The sequence below is a fragment of the Rhinoraja longicauda genome, chromosome 44 (genome assembly GCF_053455715.1).
Source record: "Rhinoraja longicauda isolate Sanriku21f chromosome 44, sRhiLon1.1, whole genome shotgun sequence".
NCBI lineage: Eukaryota > Metazoa > Chordata > Chondrichthyes > Rajiformes > Arhynchobatidae > Rhinoraja > Rhinoraja longicauda.
This window is the reverse complement of record NC_135996.1, coordinates 6,126,263-6,144,012: the sequence shown is the minus strand read 5'-3', so window position 1 is coordinate 6,144,012 and position 17,750 is coordinate 6,126,263. Positions and strand designations below refer to the sequence as shown.

At 54.3% G+C, this 17,750-nt stretch overlaps 1 protein-coding gene across 1 annotated transcript in view; it reads right to left on the bottom strand.

The window, feature by feature from the left end:
* LOC144612350 (thrombospondin-3-like) overlaps positions 1-16,287 on the bottom strand; it is a 61,805-nt gene extending 45,518 nt beyond the window's left edge. The window contains exons 1-7 of the mRNA XM_078431925.1: positions 16,089-16,287; positions 14,667-14,920; positions 13,291-13,393; positions 11,382-11,591; positions 5,870-6,123; positions 2,829-2,931; positions 1,059-1,082 (exon numbers count right to left, since the gene is read on the bottom strand). Of these exons, the coding sequence (XP_078288051.1) occupies positions 1,059-1,082; positions 2,829-2,931; positions 5,870-6,123; positions 11,382-11,591; positions 13,291-13,393; positions 14,667-14,903 (931 nt within the window). The 5' untranslated portion in view covers positions 14,904-14,920; positions 16,089-16,287. The remainder of the gene's footprint in view (positions 1-1,058; positions 1,083-2,828; positions 2,932-5,869; positions 6,124-11,381; positions 11,592-13,290; positions 13,394-14,666; positions 14,921-16,088) is intronic.
* Between the last annotated feature and the right edge of the window lie 1,463 nt (positions 16,288-17,750).

The window sequence follows — 17,750 nt, the reverse complement described above, 5'->3', positions numbered from 1 at the left end:
GTGTGTGTGTGTGTGTGTGTGTGTGTATGTGTGTGTGTGTGAGTGTGTGTGTGTTCTTCGGGAGGAGCCTGCAGTGTCCCGGGTCGCCAGGAGGTGGCAGGAGTGAGCCAAAAAATCCCCCAGTGGGACATCACAACACAGAGAGGGGTTGAGCGGTCACCTACGGACGACCACCCACACAAAACTCTGGGGGGGGGGGGGGGGGCAGGGAGGGACTGTCGAACAGAAGGCTGACTCCTCCACTCTCTACCCTCGGGGTCACTGGGGACGGGGTGCGTGCAGGAACCCTGGTTGGTTCTCTCGCATTCTTCTTTTCTCTATCCTCTCTCTCCTCCTCTCTCTCCTTCTCTCTATCCTCCCTCAGGCACGGGTTACTGATGGTGGACGATCAGCCGTGATCACAATGAATGGCGGCGCTGGCTAAAAGGGCCGAATGGCCTCCTCCAGCACCCATTGTCTATGTTTCCATGTGAAGGCTTTGAAGGATATGGGCCAAACATGGAGTATAAGAAAATAACTGCAGGTGCTGGTACAAATCGAAGGTATTTATTCACAAAATGCTGGAGTAACTCAGCGGGTCAGGCAGCATCTTAGGAGAGAAGGAATGGGTGACGTTTCGGGTCGAGACCCTTCTTCAGACTGATGTCAGGGGGGGCGGGACAAAGGAAGGATATAGGTGGAGACAGAAAGATAGAGGGAGAACTGGGAAGGGGGAGGGGAAGAGAGGGACAGAGGAACTATCTAAAGTTGGAGAAGTCGATGTTCATACCACTGGGCTGCAAGCTGCCCAGGCGAAATATGAGGTGCTGTTCCTCCAATTTGCAGTGGGCCTCACCATGGCACTGGAGGAGGCCCATGACAGAAAGGTCAGACTGGGAATGGGAGGGGGAGTTAAAGTGCTCAGCCACCGGGAGACCAGTTCGGTCAATGCGGACCGAGCGCAGGGTCAGACTAGCTGAGATGGGTCGGCATGGGCAAGTTGGGCCGAAGGGCCTGTCCGAAGGGCCCCGAGTTTCGCTAGGGCAACAAACGGGCCCTGATGAGGTCCCTCCACTTACCCAGAATTGAATTGGCATCGTTCACTGTGGAAAGAGAGAGAAACAAATGGTTAATCCAGTGCGCAGGGACACAGTTTCAACAGATGTTTTGATTCCAGGAAGAGCACAATGGCGGCGCAGCGGGTGGAGCTGCTGCCTCTCGGCGCCAGAGACCCGGGCTCGATCCTGATCGTGGGCGCTGTCTGCGCGGAGTTTGCACGTTCTACCCGTGACCCACGTGGGTTTCCTCCGGGTGCTCCGGTTTCCTCCCACGCTCCAAAGACGTGCGGGTTAATTTGGCTTCGGTAAAAAAATTGTGAATCGAGTGTGTGTAGGATAGTACTAGTGAGCGTGGTGATCGCTGGTCGGCACGGACTCGGTGGGCCGAAGGGCCTGTTTCCGCGCTGTGTCTCTAAAGTACTAAGGGAGCCTCTCGGCTCCGGAAGAAATGTTTGCCGGTGGGCAAGTGGGCAGTTTATTGGAAAGACTAGGGCTTGTATTCACTGGAGTTTAGAAGGATGAGAGGGGGATCTTACAGAGAGGTATAAAATCATGAAAGGACTGGACAAGCTAGATGCAGGAAAAATGTTCCCAATGCTGGGGGAGTCCAGAACCAGGGGCCACACACACACACACAGTCTAAGAATAAAGGGGAGGCCATTTAAAACTTGAGGTGAGAAAAAATCTTTTTCACCCAGAGAGTTGTGAATCTGTGGAATTCTCTGCCACAGAGGGCAGCGGAGGCCAATTCACTGGATGAATTTAAAAGAGAGTTAGATAGAGCTCCAGGGGCTAGTGGAATCAAAGGATATGGGGAGAAGGCAGGCACGGGGTTACTGTTTGTGGATGATCAGCCATGATCACAATGAATGGCGGTGCTGGCCCGAAGGGCTGAATGGTCTCCTCCTGCACCTATTGTCTATGAAGTGAGCAAACCCGAGATAAAAACTGAACATAAAATGCTGGAGTAACTCAGTGGGTCAGGTAGCAGCTCTGGAGAAAAGGAATGGGTGACGTTTCGGGGCAAGACCCAATAAAACACTTTTGTCAGATTAGGAAAAGGGGAGATGCAACGAGACCTGGGTGTCCTTGTACATCAGTCACTTAAAGTAAGCGTGCAGGTACAGCAGGCAGTGAAGAAAGCTAATGGCATGTTGGCCTTCATAACGAGAGGGTTTGAGTTTAGGAGCAAGGAGCTCCTTCTGCAGTTGTACAGGGGCCCTAGTGAGACTGCACCTGGAGTACAGTGTGCAGCTTTGGTCTCCTAATTTGAGGAAGGACATCCTTGCTATTAAGGGAGTGCAGCGTAGGTTCACCAGGTTAATCCCCGGGATGGCAGGACTGCCATATGATGAAAGAATGGATCGACTGGGCTTGTGTTCACTGGAATTTAGACGAATGAGAGAGGATCATCTAGAAATTCTTAAGGGATTGGATGCAGGAAAAATGTTCCCCATGTTGGGGGAGTCCTGAACCAGGGGTCACACAGTTTAAGAATAAGGGGTAGGCCATTTAGGACTGAGATGAGGAAAAACCTTTTCACCCAGAGAGTTGTGAATCTGTGGAATTCTCTGCCACAGAAGGCAGTGGAGGCCAATTCACTGGATGTTTTCAAGAGAGAGTTAGATTTAGCTCTTAGGGCTAACGGAATCGAGGGATGTGGGGAGAGGGCAGGAACGGGGGAACTGATTCTGGATGACCATATTGAATGGCGGTGCTGGCTCGAGGGGCCGAATGGCCCACTCCTGCACCTATTTTCTATGTTTGTATGACATCGCGTCTGTAGATTACCTGTGTTCTTCAGCATATCATCGCTCTGTAGCAGACAGCCCTGTAGTGATCCCACCTGCGTCAACGACCCCCCGAGAATCAGTTTCAACTCCACCAACGAGTCCTGAGCAGAGGGAAAACACTGATCACTTTGGGCGGCCTTCTCCCCGTGACCTGCGTGGGTTTTCTCCGAGATCTCCGGCTTTCCTCCCACGCTCCACAGACGTGCAGGTTTGTAGGTTAATTGGCTTGGGTGTAAATGTTAAAAAAAATTGTCCCTGGTGTGTGTGTGTGTGTGTGTGTGTGTGTGTGTGTGTGTAAGACAGTGTTGATGTGCGGGGATCGCTGGTCGGCTAAACTAAACTAAAAGTACAGCACAGGAACAGGCCCTTCGGCCCACAATGTCTGTGCCGACCATGATGCCACGTTAAACTAATCTCCTCTGTCTGCACGTCATAGAGTCAGACAGCGTGGAAACAGGCCCTTCGGCCCATCTTGCCCACACCGCCCAACATGCCCCAGCTACACTAGTCCCACCTGCCCGCGTTTGGCCCATATCCCTCCAAACCTGTCCTATCCATTTACCTGTCTAACTGTTTCTTAAACGTTGGGATAGTCCCAGCCTCAACTACCTCCTCCGGCAGCTCGTTCCACACACCCACCCAACCCTTTGTGTAAAAAAATTACTCTTTCAGGTTCCTATTAAATCTTTTCCCCTTCACCTTGAACCTATGTCCTCTGGTCCTCGATTCCCCTACTCTGGGCAAGAGACTCTGTGCATCTACCCGATCTATTCCTCTCATGATCTATCTTTTCCTCTCTACCCCATTCTCCTGCTTTCTCCCCCCATAACTGTTGTCTATTGTCTATTGTGAATCTGTGGAATTCTCTGCCTCAGAGGGCAGTGGAGGCCAATTCTCTGAATGCATTCAAGAGAGAGCTGAATAGAGCTCTTAAGGATAGTGGAGTCAGGGGGTACGGGGAGAAGGCAGGAACGGGGTACTGATTGAGAATGATCAGCCATGATCACATTGAATGGCGGTGCTGGCTCGAAGGGCCGAATGGCCTCCTCGTGCACCTATTGTCTATTGTCTATTGTCTATAACCCCCTGACTAACCCGTACTAATCAAGAATCTATCTCTGTGTCGGAAAGAACTGCCGATGCTGGTTTAAATCGAAGGCAGGCACCAATGGCTGGAGTAACTCAGCGGGTCAGGCAGCATCTTGGGAAGAGAAGGAATGGGTGACGTTTCGGGTCGAGACCCTTCTTCAGACTGACTTGCAGGATATCCATTGACTTGGCCTCCACAGCCTTTTGTGGCAATGAATTCCACAGATTCACCACTGTCCTCCTCATCTAAGGTGAAGGCCCTAGTTTCCACACTGTATCTCTAAACTGTACTAAAAGTACAACTTAGGAACAGGCCTTTCATAATGTCATGCCAAACATGATGTCAAGTTAAACTAATCTCCTCTACCTACATGTCTTATTGATCCCTGGGTTGGCGGGACTGTCATATGAGGAAAGATTGAAAAGACTGGGCTTGTATTCACTGGAGTTTAGAAGGATGAGAGGGGATCTTATAGAAGCATATAAAATTATAAAAGGACTGGACAAGCTGGATGCAGGAAAAATTGTTCCCAATATTGGGGGAGTCCAGAACCAGGGGCCACACACAGTCTAAGAATAAAGGGGAGGCCATTTAAAACTGAGGGGAGAAGGAACTTTTTCACCCAGAGAATTTGTTATGAATCTGTGGAATTCTCTGCCACAGAGGGCAGTGGAGGCCAAATCACTGGATGGATTTAAGAGAGAGTTAGATAGAGCTCTAGAGGCTCGTGGAATCAAGGGATACGGGGAGAAGGCAGGCACGGGTTACCGATTGTGGATGATCAGCCATGATCACAATGAATGGCGGTGCTGGCTCGAAGGGCCAAATGGCGGTGCTGGCTCGAAGGGCCAAATGGCCTCCTCCTGCACCTGTTTTCTATGTTTCTATGTATAGAGTCAGACAGCGTGGAAATAGGCCCCACAGTCCACCAACACGCCCCATCCTTCCGAAAGGAGCTGTGTGGAGGAGAGTTTAAGACTAGAGGTCGCAGCCTCAGAATTAGAGGACGTTCCCTCAAGGAAGGAGATGAGCAGGGATTTCTTTCGTCAGAGGGTGGTGAATCTGCGGGATTCGTTGCCACAGAAGAACGATCCCAGGAATGAGTGGGTTAACCTATGATGAGCGTGTGTCGGCACTGGGCCTGTACTCGCTGGAGTTTAGAAGGATGAAGGGGGGTGTGAGACCTCATTGAAACCTACAGAACAGTGAGCGGCCTGAATAGAGTGGATGTGGAGAGGATGTTTCCACTAGTGGGAGAGTCTGGGACCAGAGGTCACAGCCTCAGAATTAAAGGACGTTCTTTTAGGAAGGAGATGAGGAGGAATATCTTTAGTCAGAGGGTGGTGAATCTGTGGGATTCTTTGCCACAGACGGCTGTGGAGGCCACAAGTCAGTGGATATATTTATGGCAGATAGATAGATTCTTGATTAGTACAGGGTGTCAGGGGTTATGGGGAGAAGATGGGAGAATGGGGTTAGGAGGGAGAGATAGCTCAGCCATGATTGAATGGCGGAGTAGACTTGATAGGCCGAAAGGCCTAATTCTGCTCCGTGATCACTTTTGACCTTAAGACTGTATAAGTCCCCGACAGGTTTGCCAAATTTCCCGTATTAGTTGGGACATCCGGTATTTAGGGCTAAGTTGGTTTGCCCTTGTCCCGTATTAGGCCCGGGGGGGTTGGGGGGGCGCTGTAGGCCCGGACACTGTAGGCCCGGATGCTGTAGGTCCGAACGCTGTAGGTCCGGACAGTGTAGGCCCGGAAGCCCGGGCGCCGCCTAACTGAGGTTGCCTAGCAACCCGCCTCCCGGCCCGGGCGGCCGACATTGGTGGAGCGGGAGCAGGTGGCCGCTGGCTGGGTGAGGTCACGAGGGGCGCGGGGCGGTGACGTCACGCATTGCCCCGTGTTTGGGAGTGAGAGAGTTGGCAACCCCCTCGTCCCCGATCTCACCGGTTGTCTGCCGAACACTTTGCTGACCCTGGTGTGGACGTTGTGCGTGGCCTGGGCGGGTATGGTGGCCATGGCCGGCAGCCCCTGGCTGGCGTCCACCCGCTGGCAGTCCACGTAGAGCTCGGCGTCCAGCCGGCCCCGCCTCAGGCCGCTGACCCTCAGGATGATGGCGTGGGGCTTCCCGTCCGCCAGGCGGGCGTTGTTCAGCGTCACCGACTGGGTCTTGCCGTCCTCCCTCAGGTAGCGCAGCAGCACTGTGGGGAAGGCCGGCGGCAGTTTGGTGGTCGCCCATTGCTACCCTTTCCCATCCCGCCCGCCCGCCCTCCTGCCTCCCGCCTCACCCACGCCCAACCTTCCTCCTCCTGGCATCGTACAGCTTGCCGCCGCCATTATACCCAAAGAGGGACTGGATGGACCACTCCGTTGAAATCGCCTGTACTGAAGTGTAGTACGCAAAGGAGCCATTTTAATAGGCAAACCCTGCCATTTTAGTGGGCAACCCCGCCATTTTAGTAGGCAAACCCTGCCATTTTAGTAGGCAACCCCGCCATTTTAGTAGGCGAGTCCACCATTTTAGTAGGCGAACCTGTCATTTCAGTGGGCAAACCCGCCATTTTAGTAGGCAAAACCCGCCATTTTAGTAGGCGAAACCCACCGTTCGCTCTGTCTCTCGCAGTGTGATCAGTGTTTTGGGGGAACAGTATGTGTGATGATACCATTAAAATGCAGAATATATCTATCACTTCACAGATTTTTGTTATTTTTCTTTTTAAATGTTTCTGCAAGTTTCTGCCTACTAAAATGGCGCCGTGACGTACTACAGTTTTTAGGGTCGAGTGGTCTATCTTGTTCCTCTAGTATCTTTGATGGTCCTGCGTTTCGCCGACATCTTTAAATCCCACCTCCATCGCCTCACCCCCCCTCACCACCCCCCTTGCCCATCGCCACCACAACTCACCACTTGAACCATCCCGCCATCTTTATCCCTATCTCATTCCCCAATTTCTCACCACCTCCCTCCCTCCCTCCCTCCCTCCCTCCCTCCCTCCCTCCCTCCCTCCCTCCCTCCCTCCCTCCCTCCCTCCCTCCCTCCCTCCCTCCCTCCCTCCCTCCCTCCCTCCCTCCCTCCCTCCCTCCCTCCCTCCCTCCCTCCCTCCCTCCCTCCCTCCCTCCCTCCCTCCCTCCCTCCCTCCCTCCCTCCCTCCCTCCCTCCCTCCCTCCCTCCCTCCCTCCCTCCCTCCCCCCTCCCTCCCTCCCTCCCTCCCTCCCTCCCTCCCTCCCTCCCTCCCTCCCTCCCTCCCTCCCTCCCTCCCTCCCTCCCTCCCTCCCTCCTCCCTCCCTCCCTCCCTCCCTCCCTCCCTACCTCCCTCCCTCCCTCCCTCCCTCCCTCCCTCCCTCCCTCCCTCCCTCCCCCTGCGCCTCGCCAACATCGTTAACCCCGTCTCCTTGCCCCAATCACTCACCGCTGCTCTCCCGACACGTCCCAATCTCGCACCACCGCCATCGCCCATCATAGACAATAGACCATAGGTGCAGGAGGAGGCCATTTGGCCCTTCGGGCCAGTACCGCGATCATGGCTGATCATCCACAATCAGTAACCCGTTCCTGTCCTCTCTCCATATCCCTTGACTCCGCTATCTTTAAGAGCTCTATCTAACTCTCTCTTGAAAGCATCCAGAGAATCGACCTCCACTGCCTTCTGAGGCAGAGTTCCACAGATTCACAACTCTCTGGGTGAAAAATGTGATCTTTTTTCAGGGCTTGTATGCACTGGAATTTAGAAGGATGAGAGGGGATCTTATTGAAACATGTAAGATTATTAAGGGATTGGACACGCTAGAGGCAGGAAACATGTTCCCGAAGTTGGGGGAGTCCAGAACCAGGGGCCACTCAGTTTAAGAATAAGGGGTGGGCCATTTAGAACGGAGATGAGGAAAAACTTTTTCACCCAGACAGTTGTGAATCTGTGGAATTCACTGCCTCAGAAGGGAGTGGAGGCCAATTCTCCGGATGCTTTCAAGAGTTAGATAGAGCTCTTAAAGATAGCGGAGTCAGGGGAGAGGGCAGGAACGGGGTACTGATTGTGGATGATCAGCCATGATCACATTGAATGGCAGTGCTGGCTCGAAGGGCCGATTGGCCTCCTCCTGCACCTATTGTCTATTGTCTATTACTGACTGGTTAGCACGCAACAAAAGTACCTCGGTACAAGTGACAGTCAACTGAACTGATCTGTACACTGTAAATGGCTCGATTGTAATCATGTATTGTCTTTCCCTTGACTGGATAGCACGCAACAAAAGCTTTTCACTGTACCTCGCTCGGTACACGTGACAATAAACCAAACTGGACTAAACTGTGAAGTACCCAAATCAAGTTCAAAACGTCCTGAAATAATGCGATAATCTGAAGGGAATTATCCGTGAAGAAGCTTCTGTGGTTCAGCTGCCTTTCTGACATGGTTTTGTTAGGGGTCGGCCTCTGTTTGGAATGAGTTAGCGTGGAGCGGCGAATCTGCCGGGAGAGAGGGAATTCCTTCATTGCTTCAGCCTGAGGTCATGGATTAGGCATTCAATGCGTAAACAGCTCGCTCAAATGCAGCTCCTGGATGTTCAGTACAAGGTCTCAGTCTGGACCTGCCTTGGCACTTGGTGTGGAACTAGGGTTGCCAACTTCGTTGCGCCCAAATAAGGGGCAAGGTGACGCCACCGCCCCGCGCCCCACGTGACCTCACCCAGCCCGCTCCACCAATGGCGGCCGCCCGAGCCGGGAGGCCGGTTGCTATACAACCTCCGTTAGGCGGCGCCCGGGCCCTCAGGCCTACACTGTCCGGGCCTACACTGTCCGGGCCTATATCGTCCGGACCTACACCGTACGGGCCTACACCGTCCGGGCCTACACTGTCCGGCCTACACAGTCCGGGCCTACACTGTCCGGGCCTACAGTGTCCGGGCCTACACTGTCCGGGCCTACACTGTCCGGGCCTACACTGTCCGGGCCTACATTGTCCGGGCCTACACTGTCCGGGCCTACACTGTCCGGGCCTACACTGTCCGGGCCTACACTGTCCATCCGGGCCTACAGCACCCCACCGGACCTAATATGGGTCAAGGGCGGTCCCGTACGGGACAAACCAATTTAGCCCAATATACGGGATGTCCCGGCTAATACGGGACAGTTGGCAACCCTACATGGAACACACGGTTTCTCCCAATCCCAGGCAACTTTGTTACTGGAATGAAAATCGTTTCCACTTGACTGCCCCCAGATTATCGAGCTGCTAAAGCAGAGGATCTGCATCGAGCGCCAGCCAAGGTTTGCACCTCACGCTGCCTCGGCAAGGCCAGCAGCACAATCAAGGACGAGTCGCACCCTGGCCACTCCCTCTTCTCCCCTCTCCCATCGGGCAAAACGCACACCTCCAGATTCGGGGACACTTTCTTCCCGGCTGTTATCAGGCAACTGAACCATCCATCCTACCACAACCAGAGCGCAGTGCTGAACTACTATTTACCTCTTTGGTGATCCTCGGACTATCTTTGATCGGACTTTACCGCCTATACCTGGTCCTAAAAGTTATTCCCTTATCATGTGTCTTTCAGTTTCAGTGTAGTTTATTGTCACGTGTACCGAGGTACAGTAACAAGCTTTCGTTGCGTGCTAGCCAGTCAGCGGTAAGGCGATACGTGATTACAATCGAGCCGTCCACAGTGTACTGATCCAGGATGAGGGAATAATATCAATCCCCGGGATGGCGGGACTGACATACGATGAAAGAATGGGTCGACTGGGCTTGTATTCGCTGGAATTTAGAAGGATGAGAGGGGATCTTACATAAACATATAAAATTCGTAAAGGAGTGGACAGGCTAGATGCAGGAAAAATGTTCCCCATGTTGGGGGAGTCCAGAACCAGGGGTCACATAGATTAAGAATAAGGACTAGACCATTTAGGACTGAGATGAGGAAAGTTTTCTTCACCCAGAGAGTTGTGAATCTGTGGAATTCTCTGCCTCAGAAGGCAGTGGAGGCCAATTCACTGGATGCTTTCGAGAGAGAGTTAGATTTAGCTCTTAGGGCTAATGGAATCAAGGGACCGTATATGGGGCGAAAGCAGGAACGGGGTACTGATTGTGAATGATCAGCCACGATCATAGTGAATGGTGGTGCTGACTCGAAGTGCCGAACGGCCTCCTCCTATTTTTCTATGTTTCTACCTTTCTAAGCAACTGAACCAGGCCCGTTCCCACACTGTACCCTACACACACGCTTGGCACATGCGTGAGTTGCAGTTGTACAGGGCCCTAGTGAGACCGCACCTGGAGTACTGTGTGCAGTTTTGGTCTCCAAATTTGAGGAAGGGTATTCTTGCTATTGAGGGCGTGCAGCGTAGGTTCACCAGGTTAGTTCCCGGAATGGCGGGACTGTCGTATGTTGAAAGACTGGAGCGACTGGGCTTGTATACACTTGAATTTAGAAGGATGAGAGGAGATCTTATCGAAACGTAAAAGATTATTAAGGGGTTGGACACGTTGGAGGCAGGAAACATGTTCCCAATGTTGGGGGAGTCCAGAACCAGGGGCCACACAGTTTATCAATAAGGGGTCGGCCATTTAGAACAGAGATGAGGAAAAACTTTTTCAGTCAGAGAGTTGTGAATCTGTGGAATTCACTGCCTCAGAGGGCAGTGGAGGCCAATTCTCTGAATGCATTCAAGAGGGAGCGAGATAGAGCTCTTAAGGATAGCGGAGTCAGGGGGTATGGGGAGAAGGCAGGAACGGGGTACTGATTGTGGATGATCAGCCATGATCACATTGAATGGCGGTGCTGGCTCGAAGGGCCGAATGGCCTACTCCTGCACCTATTGTCTATTGTCTATTGTCTCAGAGGGCCTCAAACGCTAGGGAGTAGAAATAGGTTTTGAGCCTGGACTTAAAGGAGTGGATGGAGGGGGCAGTTCTGATGGGGAGAGGGATGCTGTTCCACAGTCTAGGAGCTGCAACCGCAAAAGCGCGGTCACCCCTGAGCTTAAGCCTAGACCGCGGGATAGTCAGTAGCCCCAAGTCGGCCGACCTGAGGGACCTGGAGATAGAGTGGTGGGTTAGAAGATGTGACCGTCCGGCTCAGCGGGACCGATTCATAGCAGCTATGGCCCTGGGGATGAAGCTGTTCCTGAGTCTGGAGGTGTGGGCGTAGAAGGCCTTGTATCGTCTGCCCGATGGTAGATGGCAGTGGAGGCCAATTCTCTGAATGCATTCAAGTGGGAGCTAGGTAGAGCTCTTAAGGATAGCGGAGTCAGGGGGTATGGGGAGAAGGCAGGAACGGGGTACTGGTTGAGAATGATCAGCCATGATCACATTGAATGGCGGTGCTGGCTTGAAGGGCCGACCGGCCTACTCCTATTTTCTCTATGTTTCCACGTTTCTAAGCAACTGTACCCGGCCCGTTCCCGCGCTGTACCCCTACGCACACGCTTGGCACACGCGCGAGGAGCCCCCACCCCCACCCCTACCTCTGTTGATCTTCCCCATGATGGAGAACTCGAGGTAGCGCATGTTGTCCCCGTTGCGGTAGAAGCCCAGCAGGATGCCGCCCTGCCCCGCCGGCAGGTGGAAGGTCGACGCCAGGAACAGCTCGTCCACCGCTCGGATCTCGGTGGCCAGCTTCTCCACCGCCGCCGCCTCCTGAGCCACGTTGCGCAGCGCCGCGAAGTCAATCGCCGCTGCGATGGTGGGGAGGAAGGAGATGGGGGTGGGGTGGGGGGGGGCAGAGAGGGAGACAACGGTCACAGACAGAGAACCACAGATGTTTAAGTTCAGTTCGGTTAGCTTCGAGATACGGCGCGGAAACAGGCCCTTCGGCCCACCGGGTCCGCGCCGACCAGCGATCCCCGCACACTAACACTATCCTGCACACACACTAGGGACAATTTTCACATTTACCAAGCCAATTAAGGGGTTGGACACGTTAGATTATCATCATATCATATCGTATATATACAGCCGGAAACAGGCCTTTTCGGCCCTCCAAGTCCGTGCCGCCCAGCGATCCCCGCACATTAACACTATCCTACACCCACTAGGGACAATTTTTACATTTACCCAGCCAATTAACCTACATACCTGTACGTCTTTGGACGATTATTAAGGGGTTGGACACGTTAGAGGCAGGAAACATGTTCCTAATGTTGGGGGAGTCCAGAACAAGGGGCCACACACAGTTTAAGAATAAGGGGTCGGCCATTTAGAACTGAGACGAGGAAAAACTTTTTCAGTCAAAGAGTTGTGAATCTGTGGAATTCTCTGCCTCAGAAGGCAGTGGAGACCAATTCTCTGAATGCATTCAAGAGAGAGCTGGATAGAGCTCTTAAGGATAGCGGAGTCAGGGGGTATGGGGAGAAGGCAGGAACGGGGTACTGATTGAGAATGATCAGCCATGATCACATTGAATGGCGGTGCGTACAGGCTCGAAGGGCCGAATGGCCTCCTCCTGCACCTATTGTCTATTGTCTATTAACCTATAGGTAACCTCTTTGGAGTGTGGGAGGAAAACCGAAGATCTCGGAGAAAACCCAGGCAGGTCACGGGGAGAACGTACAAACTCCGTACAGACGGCGCCCGTAGTCGGGATCGAACCCGGGTCTCCCCGGCACTGCATACGCTGTAAGGCAGCAACTCTACCGCCGCGCCACCGTGCCGCCCATGTACGAGGATGTTGCCAGGACTAGAGGGTGTGAGCTACAGGGAGAGGTCGAGCAGGCTGGGTCTCTATTCTTTGGAGCGCAGGAGGACGAGGGGTGATCTTATAGAGGTGTGCAAAATCACGAGAGGAATAGATCGGGTAGACGCATAGAGTCTCTTGCCCAGAGTTGGGTAATCGAGGACCAGAGGACATGGGTTCAAGGTGAAGGGGAAAAGATTTAATAGGAATCTGAGGGGTAACTTTGTCACACAAAGGGTGGTGGGTGTATGGAACGAGCTGCCGGAGGAGGTAGTTGAGGCTGGGACTATCCCAACGTTTAAGAAACAGTTAGGCAGGTACATGGATAGGACAGGTTTGGAGGGATATGGACCAAGCGCGGGCAGGTGGGGACTAGTGTAGCTGGGACATGTTGGCCGGTGTGGGCAAGTGGGACCGAAGGGCTTGTTTCCACACTGGATCATTCTATGAATGCATCACAGAAACATAGAAAATAGGTGCAGGAGTCGGCTATTCGGCCAGTTGGGCCAAAGGTTAGGGGTTATGGGGAGATGGTAGGAGAATGGGGTTAGGAGGGAGAGATAGGCCAGCCATGATTGAATGGCGGAGTAGACTTGATGGGCCGAATGGCCTAACTCTGCTCCTAACACTTTATTATGAACGGTGGTAATAAGGCAGGTACCGGCCCCAACATGACACAGAGGCGTGTTCTGAAAACGTACCCGTGTTCCTTAGCGTGTTATCGTCCTGAAGGGGACAGTCCTGTAGCGCTGCGATTTGGGCGGTCGACCCACCGAAAATCAGCTTCAGTTCCTCCAACGAGCCCTTAATGGAGACAACAAGCCCACACGCACAAACACAGCTCAATAAAATGGAGTCTCCTTTTTTTTAAATATCTCAAAAATTGTATTCAATTATTAAAAATAATATTTACAATACAATAAAACAGAGCAGAACCCACCACCGTAATACAAGGCAAACAAATGTGCTAAATTAAATAATATTCAACTATCTTACACTCGGACACTGTAGGCCCGGACACTGTAAGCCCGGACACTGTAGGCCCGGGCAGTGTAGGCCCGGGCAGTGTAGGCCCGGGCAGTGTAGGCCCGGACAGTGTAGGCCCGGGCAGTGTAGGCCCGGACAGTGTAGGCCCGAGCAGTGTAGGCCCGGACAGTGTAGGCCCGGACAGTGTAGGCCCGGACGCTGTAGGGACCGGACAGTGTAGGCCCGGGCAGTGTAGGCCCGGACACTGTACACAGATTGCAAGCCAACTCGCCTCGCGGCCCAGGCGGACGCCATTGGTGGAGCGGGAGCACGTGGCCGCTGGCTGGGTGAGGTCACGTGGGGCGCGGGGCGGTGACGTCACCTTGTCCCGTATTTGGGAGTGAGGAAGTTGGCAACCCCTACACTGAACCATGGATTGAACTGTATTGTCTCCAGTTTGGTGGGATCACCCCGGTTGAGCCCTTTAGAGTATTGAGTATAGAAGTCGGGAGGTCATGTTGCAGTTGTATAAGACGTTGGTGAGACCGCATTTAGAATATTGCGCTCAGTTCTGGCCACCGTGGTTATCGGACAGATATTGTCAAGCATGAAAGGCTTCAGAAAAGATTTACGAGGATGTTGCCAGGACTAGAGGGTGTTGCCAGGACTAAAGGGTGTGAGCTACAGGGAGAGGTTGGGGCAGGCTGGGCCTCTATTCCCTGGAGCGCAGGAGGATGAGGGGAGATCTTATAGAGGTGTACAAAATCACAAGAGGAATAGATCGGGTAGACGCACAGAGTCTGTCACCCAGAGTAGGGGAATCGAGGACCAGAGGACATAGGTTCAAGGTGAAGGGGAAAAGATTTAATGGGAATCCGAGGGGTAACTTCTTCACACAGAGGGTGGTGGGTGTATGGAACGAGCTGCCAGGGGAGGTAGTTGAGGCTGGGACTATCCCAACGTTGAAGAAACAGTTGGACAGGTACATGGACAGGACAGGTTTGGAGGGATATGGACCAAACGCAGGCAGGTGGGACTAGTGTAGCTGGGACATTGTTGGCCGGTGTGGGGGCGTTGGGCCGAAGGGCCTGTTTCCGCGCTGTGACTCTACCTGTGACTGGGCGAAGGTGTCACTGGTCTTGCTGTAGGTGATCTCGGCCGTCCAGGTTGGGATGGCGGCCATGATGGGGAGGCGCTGGCTGGAGTCGACCCGTCGGCAGTCGATGTAGAGCTCCGCGGCCATCGCCCCTCGCCTCAGCCCCTCCAGCCGCAGGACGACAGAGTGAGGGATGCCGTCCGCCAGCTCGGCTCCTCGCAGGGTCACCGACCGGGCCTGGCCGTCTTCCATCAGGTACCGGAGAACCACTGAGAGGGAGAGAGCGTGAGGCCCTCTGGGTTGGATGCGTTCCACGCGCCTCTCTCCATCCCCTCCCCCTCCCCCTCCCCCACCCCCATCTCCCATCCCCTCCCCACCCCCACCCCCACCCCCTCCCCCACCCCCATCTCCCATCCCCTCCCCACCCCCACCCCATCCCCCTCCCCTCCCATACCCCATCCCCCTCCCCTCCCACACCCCATCCCCCTCCCCATCCCCAACCCCTCCCCACACCCCCCTCCCCCACACCCCTCCCCATCCCCCTCCTCATCCCCCCATCCCCTCCCTCATCCCCCTCCCCTCCCCCACCCCCTCCCCACCCCCATTTCCCTCCCCCATCTCCCATCCCCTCCCCCATCCCTCCCCCACCCCACTCCATTCCTCCCCATCCCCATCCCCTCCCCCACCCCTCCCCTCCCCCATCTCCCATCCCCTCGCCCATCCCTCCCCACACCCCCACCCCACCCCATTCCCCCCCACACCCATCCCCCATCCCCCACCCCCTCCCCACCCCATTCCCCCCTCCCCTCCCCCACCCCATTCCCCCCACCCCCTCCCCTCCCCCACCCCCATCACCCTCCCCCACTCCCATCCACAGTCCCCCACCCCCATCACCCTCCCCCACCCCCACCTCCCATCCCCCTCCCCTCCCCAATCCCCATCCCCTCCCCATCTTGATTAGTACGGGTGTCAGAGGTTATGGAGAGAAGGTGGGAGAAGGGGGTTAAGAGGGAGAGATAGATCAGCCTCCCACCCCCATTCCCATCCCGCTCCCCACACCCCCCCCTCCCCCATCCCCTGGATGATCAGCCATGATCATATTGAATGGCGGTGCTGGCTCGAAGGGCCGAATGGCCTACTCCTGCACCTATTTTCTATGTTTCTATATGGGCCAAACGCGGGCAGGTGGGACTAGTGTAGCTGGGACATGTTGGCCGGTGTGGGCAAGTTGGGCCGAAGGGCCTGTTTCCACACTGGATCACTCCATGACTCACGGAAACATAGAAAACAGGTGCAGGAGGAGGCCATTCGGCCCTTCGAGCCAGTACCGCAATTCAATGGCTGATCATCCACAATCAGTACCCCGTTCCTGCCTTCTCCCCACGCCCCCTGATTCAGCACTTGTACTCTCGCTCTCTGACTCTGCGTGTGGCCTACCCTCGCTGGTCTTTCCCACCACCGACACCTCCAGGTAGGGCGAGTGGTCGCTCCGCTCATAGACACCCAGTAGCACGGCGCTCGCTCCGCGCCGGAGGCTGAACGAGGACGCCAGGGCGAGCGAGTCCGTCTCGGCGGCCAGCGTCTCCAGCGCCGCCGCCGCCCCCTCCCCCACGGCGCTGCGTGCCGACAACAGGTCGATCACTGCGCGGGAGAGAGAGAGAGTTAGAATCAGCCCGTCTGAAGAAGGGTCCACTTTGGTGGTAGGAATAGGAAGGCAGAGTATTAGTCTGAAGAAGGGTCTCGACCTGAAACGTCACCCGTTCCTTCTCTCCAGAGGTGCTGCCTGTCCCGCACCTATGTTTCTACTAGACCAAGTGGACCCGTTGGGCCCAAACCTCTCCTGCATTGGTGCAGCACCCTCTCTTCCCCCCCTCCTTCCCCCTCCCTTCTCTCCCCCCTCCTCTCCCCCCTCCTCCCCCTCCCCTCCCTCCTCCCTTCCTCCACTCCCCCTCCCCTTCCCCCCACTCCATTCTCCTCAACTCCTCTTATCCTCCCTCCCTCCCTAGCAGATAGATTTAAACTTTAAAATGCGAATAACTTTAAAAATATGACACCGATTTCAACGAAACTTCTTCCATTAGCACCAAAGGGACGACGGTGAGTAAGGTGGGCCTAAAATTGTTGCGCTACCGTGTACCGGTTTGGCTGCAGTACAGGAACAAACAAACAAACAAACAAACGAGAGTTTTAGTACATAGAAGATGTAAGAAAATAACTGCAGAGAGAGTTAGAATCAGCCCGTCTGAAGAAGGGTCCACTTAGGAAGGCAGAGTATTCCACTTAGGAAGGCAGAAGGATCCTAAGAATAGGAAGGCAGAGTATTAGTCTGAAGAAGGGTCTCGAACCGAAACGTCACCCGTTCCTTCTCTCCAGAGGTGCTGCCTGACCAGCTGAGTTACATCTTCTATATTTCACAAAATGCTGGAGTAACTCAGCGGGTCAGGCAGCATCTCAGGAGAGAAGGAATGGGTGACGTTTCGGGTCGAGACCCTTCTACAGTCTGAAGAAGGGTCTCGACCCAAAACGTCACCCATTCCCAGACTGAAACGTCACCCATTCAGACTGAAGAAGGGTCTCGACCCAAAACGTCACCCATTCCCAGACTGAAACGTCACCCATTCAGACTGAAGAAGGGTCTCGACCCGAAACGTCACCCATTCCTTCTCTCCTGAGATGCTGCCTGACCCGCTGAGTTACTCCAGCATTTTGTGAATAAATACCTTCGATTTGTACCAGCATCTGCAGTTATTTTCTTACATCCTCTATACACTAAAACTCTCGTTTGTTTGTTTGTTTGTTCCTGAACTACAGCCAAACCGGTACACGATGGCGCAACAATTTTAGGCCCACCTTACTCACCGTCGTCCCTTTGGTGCTAATGGAAGAAGTTTCGTTGAAATCGGTGTTATATTTTTAAAGTTATTCACATTTTAAAGTTTAAACCTATCTCGCACGGAGGGAGGGGGGATAAGGGGGGGGTGGAGGGAGGGGGGAGGAGGGAGGGAGGGAGGGGGATGGGATGGGGGGGGAGGGGGAGAGGGGAGGAGGGGGGAGAGGGGAGGGGGAGGAGGGAGAGAAGGGAGGGGGAGAGAGGAGGGG